Here is a 16883-nt window from a genome sequence, read left to right as displayed (position 1 = left end):
GAGCATTTTAGATGCTCATATTAATCAGTTTGTGTGTCAGCTCACTTGCTGTTCAAGGAGTTGCAAACACTTTGTTCTCCTTGTTTCTGTTTGCTGCAGAACCCCCCCACCCCCACCCCATTGCCACCCTCCCTGCAAATCCACTAGTCAGCTGGCAGCTTCAGTAGCCCAAGCAAAGCCCTGGCTGTGCAGCGGGATCACGGCTTCTCAGCAGCAGTGAGGAGCTGACAGAGTTGTTTGTTGCCCTCTCTCTTCCTCTGCAGTTGCCAGGCTTCCTTCCTCCGTCCAGAGAAGACAGCGGAGCCGTCACAAACAAGGTGATAAGTGCTTCTCTGACACGGAAGCCATCACTGAGACGCTTCGAGTGGCTGTTTCCTCTCCTGGGGGAGCTGTGTGCTCCCCTCATCAGCCAGAGATGTGGGGTGGTTGGAAGGAGCAAATCTGATCACTGCACAGTGCAAAGATTTCAGCACGGTAGCGGGAGGGCTGCGGCTCTGCTTCGCAGAGGTGGATTATCCACATTTCCAGGGAATCTACAGCTCATGCTTATCTGTGCCAATCACTTGCTTGCTTTCCTCTGTTGTGGTAAGTTATTCTCTGTGTCCCCGAGGTGCTCATTACCACATTATTCAGGCTCTGTTTACGTAACTTTAGAAACCAAAATAAATTCCTGAAAGACAAAACTCCCCAGCTCTTCTCTGATCCCTTCTCTGAAGTGTGTGTAACACCTTACAAAAGAAGAACCTGCTACATTTCTTAAACCCCTCGAGTTCCTGCAGTGGTTCAGTTGCCTCCAGAGAATAAAACTTGCATCCAGGCCTAAAGACATTGTCCTTGGCCTGATCTCTCTCTGCAGCAGATGCCTTTCCACTGAGCTCCAACCTGCTCTTGCAGAAGATTACTAGTTTTAGTTGTGGTTTCCCATCCACAGCCCTTGAGATACCACTGCAGCTCGACTAATCAGTATTATCCTCATGCTGTGCTTTGCTCTGATATCAAATGAAAGCCTAGAAATTGCAGTAGTCAAGTTGCTGGTTTACAGCTGAACTCATAAATGGTATTTCAGGAGATGCTCAGGGAACCGTCAGAAGGGAGGAGGGTTGGAATGACCATCCCCTTCATACTCCAACCTTCAGGTGCCGTTTTTCACGAACAAGGAAACCAGTTATAATTACTTTAAATTCTCTGCCGTTTAGGCTGCCTGTTATCGCACCAAAGACAGGTCAGAGTGATAGACTATAGTAATATAGTATATAAAATAGCGTGTACCACAATAACAGAATACATTGCCTCCTGGTACATAAGACACAGCTGTGCAAACAGAGGAGTGGCAACCAGCAAGACTTCCAGGTTTTCAGCAGGCTGCCCTGATACACTGGGCTGGCCACAGTCAATAGAAGGAAGCAGAACTCCCTTTGGGCCAAACAAAAGGGAAACATGAAAACATCACAGTTCTCCAGTGTCGCTGGAGCTTCCATTTGCACTAACGTTACGTGCAGTATTTATCAAAAGTCTTTAATCATTTATCTGCTCAATGAGTTTCTTCACTCGTTCTCTTTTGAGCATGTAACAGAAAATGCTCTCTGTAATTCAGCAAAATCTCTTAGTGCGTGGAAGTTCACAGGCGATGAGGAAAGATGCTCCTTGTGGGATGGGAGGCGGGGGAGCAGTGGTGGAGGCAGCGTGTCCCTGCCCTGCTCTCTCCTCCATGCTGCACTCTGAGGCTCCGGCTGTAGTTGTGCTGAGGATGTCATTAACAACGTACTATCCCAGAGACTGCCAGTGGTGGAAAACTAAGCAAATTAAGATTTTTTAAATATCTCGGCTCTCCCTTCAGAAGACATCTGCTGCAATACATTGGCATGCTGTGTGCTTCTGTCAGCTGGGCCTTTGCTGCGCTACACCCTTCCTCGGAGACATGCAAAATGTGGCGCTTGCTCTGGCAATTAGTTCTGTGGGACCAGGTTCCTAGAGACCCTTAGCAGAGCTGAAGCTGTTACCTAGGAGAACCTGTTCATGACTCATATGTTCAGACAAAGTTTACTCTGTACAGAGAGGGGAAGATAACATGCTTGGGAAATGTGCACCTTAGCCCCTCCTTTCTTGCAAAGCAGTGCATTAAAATTTGGGGGAAGATCTGGCATTGGCACTGAAGGAAGCCTAGGCAGACTGAATTTCCCTGCTCATCAGCCACAGCACACTGTGGGAGCTCAGATCAATTGTCCAAGTCATAAGCTACACATTCCCCAGCAATAGGCAGCACCATCTTGCCATGTGCAACAGAACATAGGCACGTGCTTATTATTAAAATAGAGGCAGAGAGCTGATTCTCCCTGGAAGCAATGGCAGTGCTTACCTGCTCCCCAACTTAAAAATATTTGCTAGAAGTTAGCATGCATCCCCCCGAGCACAAGAGGGGCAAATTTGCAATCCTCCTCAGCCTGAGAACACTTAAATCAGGACTTCTGCCTCCCAGAGCTTGTCCCTTTACCCTGGCCCGGTCTCTGAGTTGTTCCTGAGAAACAGCAGATTATTCAATGTGCAATGCATTAGTAGCTGATGAAGCATAGCAACCACTTTCTAGTCAAGTGCTTTAGCCAGCAGGTTACCTGCTGCTCTTCAGCATCCTCCATTCATGTTACATGCCTTTTCTCTCATTGCTGATGCTGATCAATCTCAGTTCTGCATGTGTTTTCAAATACTTGGATATATCTAAGCCAAATCTCACTAATTTCAACAAGGTGTTCTGCCAGGCAAGCAGGTACAGTGCATAACAGAATTGGGACCCCAAATTATAAATTATGTATCCTAAATTACAATTTTTTATTAGGTTGGGACCTTCTTTTAATGCATGTTTTTACAGACAACACCATGAGCTCGAGTCCTAGTTGCAGGTACTGTGTGCTCTACTGCAACATCACTATGACAACTGCTAAGATCAGGGCTGGGAGAAATCTTGCCTTAGTGCAAAACAAATACTGCATTTAGTTAGTCTCAAACATGTGGCCGAGGCATCCTATTCGCTTTCCTTGCTTGCTGCTTCATCTCCATGTATGTCTCAGCAAAGGAAGAACTATCTAGACAATATTCAGCATGCAGCAAACAATTCTGCTTTGAATGAGGCTTAAATGATGACAATCCAACAAGGCAGAAAAACTCTTCATTCTCCCTGGGCTTGTATGAGCCTCCCTAGGAAGAGATCAGAGCCTTCTGGTTTGAAATGCTGCCTTAGGGTTTGCTTTTTATGTCAATAAATGTTTTATCACGTTTAAGCTTCAAACACGGTACAAACATCACCACTAACATTTGATGAACGCAAACAGAGACAGCAAGCCTGGGCAGAGGGCAGCGTGCAGCGCAGCACCGCGCTTCCCTTCTGCGGGGGGGGCTCGCCTTGGCCTCACGGCGAGACGGGGCGAGATGGTGCCTTTGCAATTACACACCGCCTTGAAAAACACACAGGCAAGCTAAGGAAAGGGGATGTTCCTCTCTTCAGGTCTTCACCACTTTTGATCTTTTCTTTCTTTTGCTTTTTCATCTCGCCCTGCTAAAGTGACCTCGGTATGGTCAGTAAAGCATACAATGTGCCCGGGTCTGTGGTGGGGCTTAAGAGGTCTCTCTCTGTCTTCACGCTGAGCTAGTCTGTCCCTCCTGATATCTCCTTGGAGTCTCATTTCTCCTCTGACCTCCCACTCACCTGTAGCACATGGAGATGCTGCAGTGAAGTTTAAGCAGCAATCTGCTGCTAGGCTGCCTTCGGCACCTGCAGTGCCAGAGCTGAAATCTCTGGATTGAACCTACCGAGTTGAAACCCACAAGCAGTGCACAAGTGCTACAGATTGTGATGTAAAGTTGGGGTTTTGCTTTTCCCAGCGCTTGCCAGTTCCCCCTTCCGGTGCCGTTCCTTCGTTTTTCCTTTCCGGACGCTGTGTTTTGCAGTGGCGGTGCCTGCCTTCCCTCCCCTCCCCTCTGCTTCCCCTCCTCTGCTCTGTCAAATGCAGCACTTCAGCGTCACTGAAGTGACAGGGGATGCAGCAGCTGCGGCAGAGGAGTTGGAGAGGAGGAAGGAAGAGAAGGAAAAACTGCTCTCGACAAAAGAGGCAGCAGAAACACTGAAAGATGAGCTTTCCTCCAGAAGTCGATCCCAGTTACCCTTTGTTAGGGCAGCAAATTAAGATACGGTCTCTAATTCAGTGTGTTTGGCAAGCAGACCCTGGCTGCTCTATGTATTCCTACAGTATATTTTCAGAGAACAAAGCTCAGATGTATCACTCAGGTTTGCCACAACCTGGACTGAATCAGCAAAATGGATGATTAGCTACACCGCACGCTGCCAGCCGCTGCGGGGCTGAGTGACAGAACAACAAAAGCTCACTTCACTGCTCACAGCTTCAAAAAAAAATCCTGGCTCCTCAGAAATGCAAAGGTCAGGAATGTAGGGGGAAAGAATCACAGAGCGATGGGCTAGTTACATGTCTGTCTGTATTCTAGGACACCTAGGATTTCCAGGGTGAATGTTTGCCATTTTCCAAAAAGACTTGCTTGTATTTCGTGGTTTATGCAACAGATTTTGCTTGCAACTTATCCTGATTGCTAAATAATTACCCTGTAGCAGTGCGGATTTTTCTGTTACATGAGACTGTTATCACCAAGTGCCAAATGCATCTTGAAAGGCTTTTTGTAGGGTTCTGCTGAATAAGCACACTTTTGAAAGAGCACTTTTCTGCAGCCTGACCTCATCTTGCCAGCTGCTGATTACCCTCCTGCCAACCACTGGTGACATCTCCGCATGATAGATTGGAGTAGACAGTAAGGATACCCCATTTACCTTGACATTAATTAACTAATGCACTAGCAGAAGCCCAACAGAAAAGCCTGCAAAGTGTAGTTTATTCTAGAAACTTCTTAGGATATTTAGACAGTAATAGGCTCAGTTGATAAAAGCATCAGAGAACCTCACTTTGAAATTTCAGTCTCGTGCGAGGAAAGAGAGAACTTGCATTTGAAGTATTTATTAAAATCAGTTTGTAAAGGGTAAAGATAGACTCTAGTCCACCTATACAGATTCTCCAAGAATAAGATGACCATGCAAACAAAACCAAAAAGCAGTCTTCCACGCATGAAATAAAACATTTCTCTGGACATCTATTTCCAGTGCAAGCCCCAAAGAAAAGAACAAGTAAATCTGTGCCACCTTAGTGGAAGAAGGCAAGGATGCCGAGACTCGTGATAACTCTCTGCTGCTCATCAGGTGTTTGAACTAAACATTTGCAAAGGAAGTTTTAACTTGCATTACTAAAAATAAACTCCAGCTTGTACGTGAGGCTTATTGTGTAGTCTTCCATAATGTCTTTTCTGCACTATTTTCTGAGAATTTTATAAGCTAAAAACTTTAAAGAAGGTTTTGTCAAACTCTAAGGAAATAAAGGCACAGATCAGAAATTTAATGACCTTCTGAAGTGGGATTTCAAGTGGAGCTTATGCTCACTTTCTTTATTAGTGGAAAATGAAAACAGGTCACTTTTTCACTCATCTAGCTTAAATTGAAATATGGCTCTCCTAAAACAAAAATAGCCTCGCTAAAGTATCGATTACTAAGTATCACATCACTGAAGGCAAGGGAGTCCAACCCACTGTCACTATAGAGGTGGTTTAAGTTTTGTTTTGCATGTGGATGAGGTCAAAAATACCTTTTAAAAAGCTTCCCATATGCAGCCCCTGTTCCCCGAAATTAAAACCAATCAATTCAGGAGTCCAGCTGCCAGCATAATGCACCCTAAATCAGCAAACCAAATTTGCTGCCTCGCCTCTGCCTTCACGCACCACTAGACTGTACCAGTTTCGCTCTGCGCAGCCCTTCACCTCCAATGAATTTCCTCGTGTGCTTTCAGCTCCATTTTTTAGAGTCTGGCTTGGAAGCACAAGCTTCACTACTCTGCCTCTGTTTACAAGATTTGAAGTATGTCTTCAGACCTAAAGAAGAAAATTAAACTAATCTGCACAGGTTACCCTCAGCCTGCTAGAGTGAGTTAGTATCCAAGCACTATACGGCTGTACTAATGCCAGCAGCACATGAAATGCCTGCTGTGGCTGGCACAGGGCTGGCATGAGCCCTAGCGACATGCTGCCCACAGGAGCTAGGAAGCAAAATGATTCCCACACGCCTTTTGGGTTGGTTTGGGTTTTTTTTTTTAATATTTATAATCACAGAACCATCAAATGTTTGGGGTTGGGAGGGGTCTTAAAGATCATCTAGTTTCAACCCCCCTGCCACGGGCAGGGACACCTTCCACTAGACCACGTTGCTCAAAGCCCCATCCAGCCTGGCCTTGAACACTTCCAGGGATGAGGCATCCACAGCTTCTCTGGGCAGCCCGTTCCAGTGCAGAGCCACCCTCACGGTGAAGAATTTCATCCTTATATCAAACCTAATTCTGCCCTCTTTCAGTGTAAAGCCATTACCCCTTGTCCTATCTCTATGTGCCCTTGTAAAAAGTCCCTATCCATCTTCCTTGTAGGTCTCCTTTAGGTACTGGCAGGCTGCTATAAGGTCTGCCCAGAGCCTTCTCTTCTCTAGGCTGAACATCTCCAACTCTTTCAGCCTGTCTCCATGGGAGGGGTGTTCCAGCCCTTTGATCATCATCATGGCCTCTTCTGGCCCCTCTCCATCAGGTCCACGGCCTGTTGGGGGCCCCAGAGCTGGATGCAGAACTCCAAGTGGGGTCTCACCAGAGCAGAGCAGCAGAATCACCTTCCTCGACCTGCTGGTCATGCTCCTTTTGATGCAGCTGAGGGTACCGTTGGCCTTTTGGGCTGCAGGTGCACTTTCCCTAGTCCTTCTCTTCACAGCTGCTCTCAATCCATTCTCTTGCCCAGCCTGTATTTGTGCTTGGGATTGCCCCACCCATGTGCAGGACCTTGCACTTGGCCTTGTTGAATTATAATATGCTCAAGTTTAAAAAGCAGCCTGACCTCAGAGAAGACCGTACTTAGAGGGACTCACCGTGTTTCGGAGGAACATAATTGGGCAAAATCAGAAGTGCCCATGCTAGCCAGGAGGTGGCAGAGGAGCAAGGCTACCTTGTACACCGTTTTTTGCATTAATTTGGAAAAAAAACACAAATACAAACCAAAGAAACACAACAAAACCCAGCCTCACCCTCTATCTTCAGGAATAAGAGGATGAAACCTTTAATCACATTCCTGCTTGTATTTATACTAATTGCTCATCTTCCTGAGATTTGACTTTATGAAATTATGCATGCACACCAAGCAGATGAGTTTCCATAGAAACTCAGGAACTGAACTTTCATTAGAAAAATCTTTAAAAAAAAAATCTTCCAGATAAAAATGCAAATTGCCTGTCAGTGGGTGGCTTTCTGAATTTATATATAATTCTTTTCTTTTGCACTGTAGGCAGATTCCAGCTGGACCTACATAGCAACAACATGCAGGCATTGTTTATAGCAAGCCAGACTCTATGGGGAAATAAGAAATTCAGTAGCAAGGAGAAGCTCTCAAGCGCAAATACCTCAGGGAAACAAAAAACTGAAGTGCTCAGTACTGCGTCTTCATGAGGCTTGCGGATTGTGCAGCCTTCAGCTCTCACAAAATGCTTGTGATTTGCAAGGAGCAGGGCGAGGAGAAGGGGAAAGAGGGAGCACAAAGCAAGAAACTCTCCTGCATGCACAATTAATGATGTTCAACCTGTCCTTTAAACATCCAGCAGCACATTTCTGCCGGTTCAGTTAAGCCTCACTGGAAAGGCTGAGACCATCTGTCACGGCTCAGTGTGGGTGGAGGAGTAGGTCTCTGTGCTGGGGTTTGGGAACATTTGCAGGCCTGGGTTGGAAATCAGGTTGACCACACCTCAGTCTCTGCTTGGGCTGAGGCCTGAAGCACAATGTCTTCTGCCCACACCACAGGGACACCCAGACACATGGTCAAGAAGGGGACGTGGGGCTGTTCCTGGTCAGAACAAGAGGGAAGCAGGACAGTGGGCACTCCTGGGAAGAGCCAGGGACCTGGGCAGCCCTTGGCACTAACACTTGTGCATGGAAGCAAGGATGAGGGAGGAAATCTTTACCTCCTTTAGCAAATGTTTCCTCCTGTGTTTTTCCCCCAAAATATATAGCAGTTTTTCTCTCATGCAGTGTACCACAGCATCAACAGGAGGCTTTCCCCTGGCTTTGGGGAGCCCGAGATCACTCTTTTTGAGGGTTCACAGATGTTTTTTCAGCTAAAGTGGCGTCCTTGAAAGCATTGAATACCAATGAGCAAATGTTCACATGTGCTGCGCTTACTGGTGGGCATCAGCTTCAGCACCGTGCCCAGGTGAACACAGGACCTGTGGTTTGCGTACAGCCTCCTCCCCAGTGCTGCAGGACACTCACAGGCACCCCAGCCTGGCCCACACTGGGGACCCATGGGGCACCTCCAGTCCTTGACCAACATGGGTGCTTGGGCAGAGGAAGGAGCTGAGCTGCATGAGCGGGTTACGGTGAGGTGGGTTTCACTGCAGCATTGCGGAGCGGCATGAGATGTTCAGCCTGGAAGGGGATTCCCCTCCTCACTGGGGAAGGATGACAGGCAGCATCTGCACCAGCTCAATGGCCCCCATGCCAGTGGCCCTTCAGGAGCATCAGGAGCCTCAGTGCCACTTGTGTCAGGGAGAGGACAGCCATGGGTCCCCAGCCACCAGAGAGCACAATCGGCTCTGCTCCGTCAGCACAACAGGAAGAGTTTTTAGGAAGGGTGGTTTTGTGGTTGAGGACAAACGAGAGCTGATTTAGCTCCCATCTATTCTTGGCTCAGCAGCAGATTTGTTGTGGCCACTCTACTTGCCCTTTCTGTGCCTCATTATCCCTGTCAAGCGGGTGACTCAAATTAGAATTGCACAAATTCCTTCCAGTCTGTCATTACATGCCTACGGTTGTCTCCTGGCAGCTACCTCCAGAGGAACCAGCCTCATTGGGGTACCTCTGTGTCACCTCTGCCTGCTCACAGTTGTAAGATTTGATCCTGCTGCCTCACCATTTTCCAACAGAGAGAGAAACTTAAAGAAAAAAACATCCCCACTGCATCTTTAGATTATAAGATTTCATAGTTGAGTCGATTATTCAGGTCAAGGTTTGAGGCAATGAAACTTTACAAAGTACTGCCAATACTTCATTAAATGGGTTTTTCTTAATTCTTCTCTCTGGCAAAGTGATGTGTTTCTGTAGGTAGGAGTACTATCACTGGCTATGGGGTCTCAGTCGTGCTGAGGCACCATGTGTCTAATGACACTTTTGGAAAAGCAAACAAAACAAGACAAAGGCGAGATCTTCACTACTTCCAAAAGCATCATCGTTCTTCCATCAGAAATTTGCTTGGGTTCTGGTTGCAAGAAATTTCAGGTTCGTTATGACTTTTCATATCAACTAAAGGTAATTTGACTCACTAAAGGTAAAGCTAATGCATTTCTTCCTATATATGGCTGCGTCCACATGTAGTCCCAGGAAAAGCATGAAGTCAGGCTGTCATCTCCCTTCCCAGCATTTCCAGGGGTGAGCACAGGCAGAGGCCATGCAGAGCGTGTCAGGGGACATGGAAGCGTCAGCTGCTTCTTCCGCAGGCCAAGCCTGGATGAAACCGGCGGGAGGTTCATCCCAGTGCGTGCACCTTCAGGAAGAAGCAGGAAAATGCCACTGATGCGTTTTGGACTGCAAAGCCCACGTGACCATCTGGGCCCCGTGTGGTTGACTGCCGTGTAATTAAAAGGCAGCCTGGCTCATGAGATGCTTTGTGGGTTCAGATGCATCCATGTGAGCCCTATAGGAAAACATGTTCTTCCTACCACTTCTTTCATCCTCCTCCTCCTGTTCCTTCCAGATGGTTACACCCACTTGTGTCTTTTCTTACCCTAAGGACAGCTTTTTAAACAAGGTTCCTCCATCCTTCTCCTCCCCCACGCTGCTTTAGGATCTACACTGGAGTGCAAATAGCAGGACAGAGGGCTCCATGCTGTTACATACAGTTTCTACAAGGCTGGAGAGGGTACACGTCCCTTTAGCCCCATCTGTTAAGTAGAAAGGTCTTTCTGTATGGTCAAGATGTAGGAGCTGAGAGGCTTTACCTCTGCCTCAGCTGGATGTTCCAGATGTACAAGAGTTAATTTAGATACTCGGTGTAATTGAACCTGGGTGTATTTTCCTGGGGATCAGAAGCCAGTGTAACCTACTCGAGAAGAGAGGGATCCTTGAAGAGCCTGTAGCTTTTCCTCTGTATGGCACCAGTATACATTCTCCCAGTAACATGCAGCAGGAGCACTTACAGAGTTGTATCAGTCTCTGCTTAAAAAAATTTTTTCATAATTGTTTTGTGGGTTTTTTTAAATTACACATCAAAAATTAAAAAAAAAAAAACAACAGAGGTTAAACAGCTGATTGCTTCTCTTCTCCAGAAACAGGTGGAGATCACCCCCACAGGACTTCTGCTCCTGCACTCATGCGTCTGCCCAGCTTGCTGTGAGCTCAGGACACTCCATTTCTTCCTCTGTTCTGTACCATTGTTAACCGCTTGTCGCTTGTTTGTTGGCAGGGCTTGGTGCTCAGCAGACTTGGGCGGAGGGACCTGGCCCAAAAAGTACTCAGAGACGCCATCCGGATCCAGACCACCAGTCACAGGGCCTGGAACAGCCTCGGAGAGGTCTTGCAAGCTCAGGGGAAAAACGAAGCAGCCATTGAATGCTTCCTCACCGCTCTGGACCTTGAATCCAGCAGTCCTGTCATCCCCTTCACTGTCATACCCAGGGAGCTCTGAAGCCTTGCCCTGCAGCTAAGCACCTTCGTTTTGTGGACAGACACCAAAACCAAACAAATAAACAAAGCAAAGGCCCAACAGAAAAGTGCCACTGTAACCTGGAACTGGGCAAAACAAATCCAGGACGGGGCTCAGGTTTGCATGCTTAGCTGAGACAAACCTAACAGTAGAAGAGTTTGCAACAGGTAGAAAAAGAGAATGCCTTTTGCCTCACAGGTGCCTGCCTCACCTTTTGTTCCAGGTAATAGCAAGGCTTATTTCAAAGTGCTGGTTCAAGGTGGCTGTCTGCAGAATAGATCATGCTAGGATACAGCTGCTCTAGACACTTGCACCTTTCAATTTTCATTGACGATAAAAACCCCAAACCCTGAATTAAAGCCCAGACCTGCTCTAAACAGGAGTAAATGCACCAGCTAACTTGACCAAGTTGTGCTTAAGTCTGTACCACACAGATCTGACAGGTTATAAGTGACAGCTAAACCACAGAGGCATTGTATGCCGTTTACAAAATTATTTAAGCTGTTTTAATAATCCTTTTTCCTGCCTTGCTCTTATATACTGCATATGCTCACCATACTTGGTGTGGCGTTTGCCTAGACTGATTTAAATTAATTTTTTTAAGCTGCTATTGCAGTATGATTCACAAAAGCAGAAAGACCAAAGACCAAATCAGTTCACAGTTGAACTAGTATTAAAAACATATATTTATCTCCAATTACATATTTATTGGAAGGCCTTACATGAAGTAGCTAATGGTAAAGTTTTATTAATCACATATTGCATCACTTTTAGTGAGGAATGTAGTGATTACCAGTATATAGTGACTGAACTCTGTGTTCTACTGCATTACCATTCCTGGCACAAAATGTTTTCATATCTATCTTTTCATGATATAAAAGATGGCAGCAGTCTTTTAAGGGAAAGTATGCTGAAGGCAGCATGTGTATATATGAATTACTTCTTTCTTAGAACCAAATCTTTGGATTGCCTGTAGAAATTTCACATCAGAGGTACGGAGCTGAGCCTTCAGCGGAGCAGGATCATTTTGTGTCTCGTATCAGATGTAAGAGTGATCTCCAGAGCCATCTGAAGAGCTCCCAATCCGCGCAGCCTCCCCAGGGCTGGCTGGGCCGGGGCAGGGGACGCAGCTGGTGTCCCCCCCGCCACGCCGCTCCCGGGCTGTGGCCCTGAGCTGCGCCACGCTGCCACACCGCACACCAGAGCCAGCCCCGCCAGACCGGTCCCCAGATAAAGATGATGCAGAAATGAGCTGCGGGCACTTTTCTGCACAAAAAGTTGGGCTCTATGCCTGTTTTTGTCCAAAGAAGATTTATGACTATTTCGTAAGTGGCGTTTGCACTAGAACACACTTTGTACTATAATTCTGCCCAGTATTGTGATCCACAACTAGTTCATTCCAGAAATTATAATATCCTCAAGCAATAACTGAGTAGGGGTTATTTCTTAAAGATCCCACGACTCTGGCAGCAGACTTTGAAGTCAGTGTTGTTTACACTTTTTGGAAATCTGCAGGCTCATCGAGAGGTGGGCACCTCGTGCTGCTAGCATGCCACACCATGGCACAGCTCCTGTCCCCGGGCACCTGCACAAGTACACTGCCCTCAGGTTTCTCTCTGCAGCCCATTGCACTCGCAGGCAATTATAAATATATATATACAGATAGATATATAGATATATATAATGGTTTTTTTCCCCATTCAGTCTTGCTGGTGCAATAACCCAGCTTATTCCTCTGTTCATGGGGGGTCTGGAGTGAAAGCAGCCCAGCTTGAAAGGTGTTCAGCCCTTGAGGTCTCTGGCTTTCCAGTGCCACAGGCACCAAACACAGCTTTTTAGGCCTGAGGCAGGTTTCCAAGGAGACAGTATTACCCGGCCACGTTTCTCATTTGCAAAAGCACCAGCAGCAGAGGAAGGAGTAGGTGTTAAAGTACCAGAATTAAATGAGTTTCATGAAGACAGAAAGACGCAGCAGAGACCCATTTTGCTGTGAAGGATGCCATGGAGTCGGCTTGTTCTGCACTGCAAGTGGGAAAGGGGGAAGGGGGAGAGATGTTGTTGTTGACACAGTATGTAAATTGTTACCCAGGTGTTTTAAACCCAGTTCCACAGTCAGATGCAATCTGACAATAGACCTAAGGACGTATGTATAGGTAGATATTGTATTCCAATATTTGTTCTGCTCCTCAGTGCGCAGGGTGGGAGTGAGCCTTCTGTGTAAGACAAAAAAAGAGTCAGTGTGGCCCAACATCACCGCTTTCTTGTGCAACGTGTATCTGCAAAGCGCTGCCATGGCAACTTCAGTGTACCAGGCAGCGGTTTGAGTGCGAGCCACGCGTCCACCTCTGCGGCAGGGGCACCGCTCCGAGAGCTCTGCGAGCCAGCACGAGGGTGCCTGTTTCCCAGCAGCGGCTGGGAAGCAAACACAGACCCCTTCACTTCGGCATGCCTGGCTCGTAAACAGACACCGGCCCATCGCGTTCGTTGCCACCAGGCGAACGGCATCTCGGCGGTAACCAGACTTGCCACAGCAGCCATCTTGCTAGGAGAGGTGCAGACGTGCACGAGTACTTGGAGTGCACTGAGCACTCCGATGTTGCCAGTGTGGTCCCGTATTTGTCCCAGGCAATAAGGAGCGTTACTGGCATAGGAATTGCAGACCTCAGAGTCTCTGCTGCAGGTGTGGCAAGGAAGATGTGCATGAGTAAACCACCAGCATCGACAGGAATCACAGGGGAAAGGTATGCGCTGCCAACACAGCACACCAGCACACCACAGCCCCCACATCAGTTGCAGACAAAGTACTTCGCATGGAAACTGGACTTGGTCCTGACATTCGCTGTGTGCTTCCCAGAGGATACAAAGCGCTGCTTGGTTGGAGGGGTGTTATGTTGACCTGAAATGCTCTGTACCTTGCAGGAAAAAGGGTGGTTGTTTCAGACTTGCAACTATTTTGGGGGTAAATAGCTACATTTGTTATTAGTACTCACCACAACAAAAGCTTTCCCAGGCTTATTTGCTACCTCTGTTCTTCAGCATGGATTTTGTTCATACTTCCAGGTACAGAAAGATGAGGACAACTACTTCAGACAAGCCTGTGTATTGTAGTATTTATTTAGATAGCAACCTTGCTATATCTAATAGATCTGCTGCCCTGAGCACACTAATTAATGCTGCTTTTTATAGCAGGGAGCCTGGAATGCTTAATGCTCAGGGTTTGAAACTAAGAACAAAAGATTTACATCACATCGCTCACATGATTAGTAGAGATGATCATTACTAATGGAAGTTTGAGGACCAATAGGTGAAATACTGATTTTGTGAGTTTTAGCACTGACTTGAATCCAACAGAGTTTTCTCATTAGAAAGAACAGAAAAAAAGGCATCACTGCCTAAAGGATCCAGGTATACCCAGGTTCCTCTTGCTCCACCACAAGGTTATTTTCCTTTGTGTTGGCAGGGTGCGTACAGAAGAAAAATAATTAAGCTCCTATTTTTCTGTTGCGCAGTAAAGGCGTAGTGTGTGCCATTGCCTTTGACCAACAGCAAGGTTTGTGTATTGTAGCAAAAATGACTCTGCCTCCAGGATATCAGAAGGAGAAACCCAACAGGCCAGGGAACGACTCCCCTCCCTGCCTTACCCCATGTCAGCTGTCATTAGCTCCACAGGAGCTGTTGGTACGTCTGAGCCTCTCCTGCAGCTGAGGGGCTGCCCACTGGTGTACTCGTTCCATACAGGGAATGCAGGGGAGCTGCCGTGTTCCTGCGCCGCACAGGCACCCCAGCCCGTTTCCATGGGTAACAACAGTTCATGCCACTGATTATCACAATGCTTCAGAAGTGCTAATTATCTTTTCTTGGTAATGACTAATAAATCCAAATGGAGAACAGTCCTGGAGGGTGGTTACTTTAAAATTCACTGGCTGGGTACCAAAGTAGGCACAGCACTGCCTGCTGCAGTTTGAATTACAGTTATTTTATCCAAAAAATATTCCGTTTTCAGAGAGTCTTGGTGAAGAGAGGGTTTGGCTAGTTTATATTTCATTTTAATGACAGCGGAGTGGGAAACAATCCTTTTTAGTGAAAAGACATCACTGCTGTCATATTTTTCCAGCCAAACCAACAGAGATTTGATAGTTGCAATTCAGCCTAGGACAAGAAGGCTTCCCCGAGCAGCCACGCTGCAGCAGTGATTGCCTCTGATTGAATTGTATTGCAGGCATATTTGACAGTTGTGCAGTGAGTATGTGTAGCTGAGATGTCTCTCCCTCCCCCAGCACGTCACATTTTTGGCTAAGGAGAGCTGCTTTATGTCCCGAAGGCTGCTGTCACCTCTGAGGTGGCTGCTGCCACCAGCCCCATGGTCTTCTGGCCAACACCCCCTGCTTGTGCTGGTTTAACCAGCCCTCTGCCTGTTCCCCGAGCCTGGCTCCAGGTGGTGGTCTCCCCACTGTTCCCTCATTGTTCAGTGCAACGGGACATCAGTGCATGGTCAGATACAAGTAATTTTCTTAGAAACGAGAAGCTGAAACATCCACCAGTTTGGCAATGTCAGCAGGAAAGAGGTAACCACTGACCCAGCAGTTGCCCAGATGGTTCCTCTGACTTTGCCTTTAATGAACTGGCTCGTGCCTTCCTCTCCAGGAAACCAGGGCAGGTTCCTGAGTTTCTGGATGCTAAAAGATGCAGCTTGTTTCCCCCCAGAAGCCCATACAGGTGTGTGGCTAAAACCGCTGATAAGGACAGGACACCACACGGTTGTGGAGCTGCCCATGACGATACAAGTGAGAACCTCCCCGAGCTGGTGCACAGAGAGGAGCTCGTACGCGTGTTTCCGACCCGCCGCTTGAATGCTGTTAACGCGGTTGTCGGAATCGGTTTTCCATGTTACTTCTTTTTGTCGTTGTAAGATGTTTTCACCAGATGAATAAAATTGACCCTGTGGAAAACAAAAAAATGCTTCTCGTATTTCCTGCCAATTTCAGGACCTTTAATATATTCATGCCACAGATACTTCAAGCATTATGAAACCCCCATTTGCTACATTAACTGGAACCCAGTGTGCCTAGCAAGTTATGAGTTGCAAAGGATATTTTGGCCTGCACCCTGTAGTTCATGGGAAAACCGAGAGTGAGCAAGCAAGCGGCGTGCTGTCAGAGAGGAACGGAGCCAGGAAAAAGGAGCAATGTGCCTTCAGATGTTTGAATTTATGGAGGTTTAAGCGAGCATCATGCTTTTCTTGTCCATCTTCCAGTAAAAATCAACAAAGAGTGAGAAACTCTTAACATCAAGATATGTGCAAATGCTATGCTGTCAGGTTTAGGGCCTCACCTTATTTTGGCCACAATGCCGTTAATCATCTTTTTGCTACAAACAGTAAGTCCTGTGGTTATTTGGAAATAAAATGTCTCTGTTCAAAAGCTTCCAGAGCATTCTTCACATTTACACCCTAATCTTCTGGGCAAGCTTCAAAAGGGCCTTCTTAAAATGCCAGCCCCTTACTTTCATACTCAAATGAGATTGGGGACAGGGTTTTTGAAGAGCATTTCTTCACAACTGTGGCTGCTTTGGTTTATGAGCGTATTGAGTATTACTCGAGCAGAGTGAGGTTCCTCTGCAGCAATAACAGACTTAAGTCCTTCAGCTGTTAGCAAAACGTCTTAAAAATTGGAAATGGAAGCAAGCAAAATACTAGTTTCGACTTTTTCCCCTTATTTCCCACAATACGGAGAGGAAGCCGAACAGTGGTGTTGGGTTTCTGGGGAGGAAGTTGGAGGGAGAAGGCTGCCATGGAACAAAACCTGGAGAATTTCATTCTTCAGTCCCCTTTGAGGGACACCACTCATCTTTGCTTCCATCCTAACACTGGTACATTGCCTGTTATCCTCTCTGCATCACACAGAGGTTTAATATTCCTTTTCTGTTTAAATGGGAAGAAAATGAGCCTTTTTGCCCCTCATTTTTGCTGGGAGGAGCTCCAGATGGTTTGGGTACTCTCCACCTTTAATTCAGAATCGCTTCTTCCCTTGCAGAGAGCCAGATTGTCTTGCAGTGGTAATTTT

General features: G+C 46.8%; 1 protein-coding gene across 5 annotated transcripts in view; it reads left to right on the top strand.

Moving 5' to 3' along the window:
* Positions 1–15778, top strand: part of TTC7A (tetratricopeptide repeat domain 7A) — a 176053-nt gene extending 160275 nt beyond the window's left edge. For 4 of the 5 annotated variants that reach the window (XM_065059765.1, XM_065059763.1, XM_065059767.1 and 1 more), the window contains one exon: positions 264–10575. In XM_065059765.1, the coding sequence (XP_064915837.1) occupies positions 264–674 (411 nt within the window). In that variant the 3' untranslated portion in view covers positions 675–10575. The other variant, XM_065059764.1, reaches the window with a different exon arrangement.
* Positions 15779–16883: the final 1105 nt, after the last annotated feature.

This window comes from Columba livia, chromosome 3 (assembly GCF_036013475.1).
Source record: "Columba livia isolate bColLiv1 breed racing homer chromosome 3, bColLiv1.pat.W.v2, whole genome shotgun sequence".
Classification (NCBI taxonomy): domain Eukaryota; kingdom Metazoa; phylum Chordata; class Aves; order Columbiformes; family Columbidae; genus Columba; species Columba livia.
The sequence above is the reverse complement of the archived record's forward strand: the minus strand, read 5'-3'. Positions and strand labels throughout refer to the sequence as shown.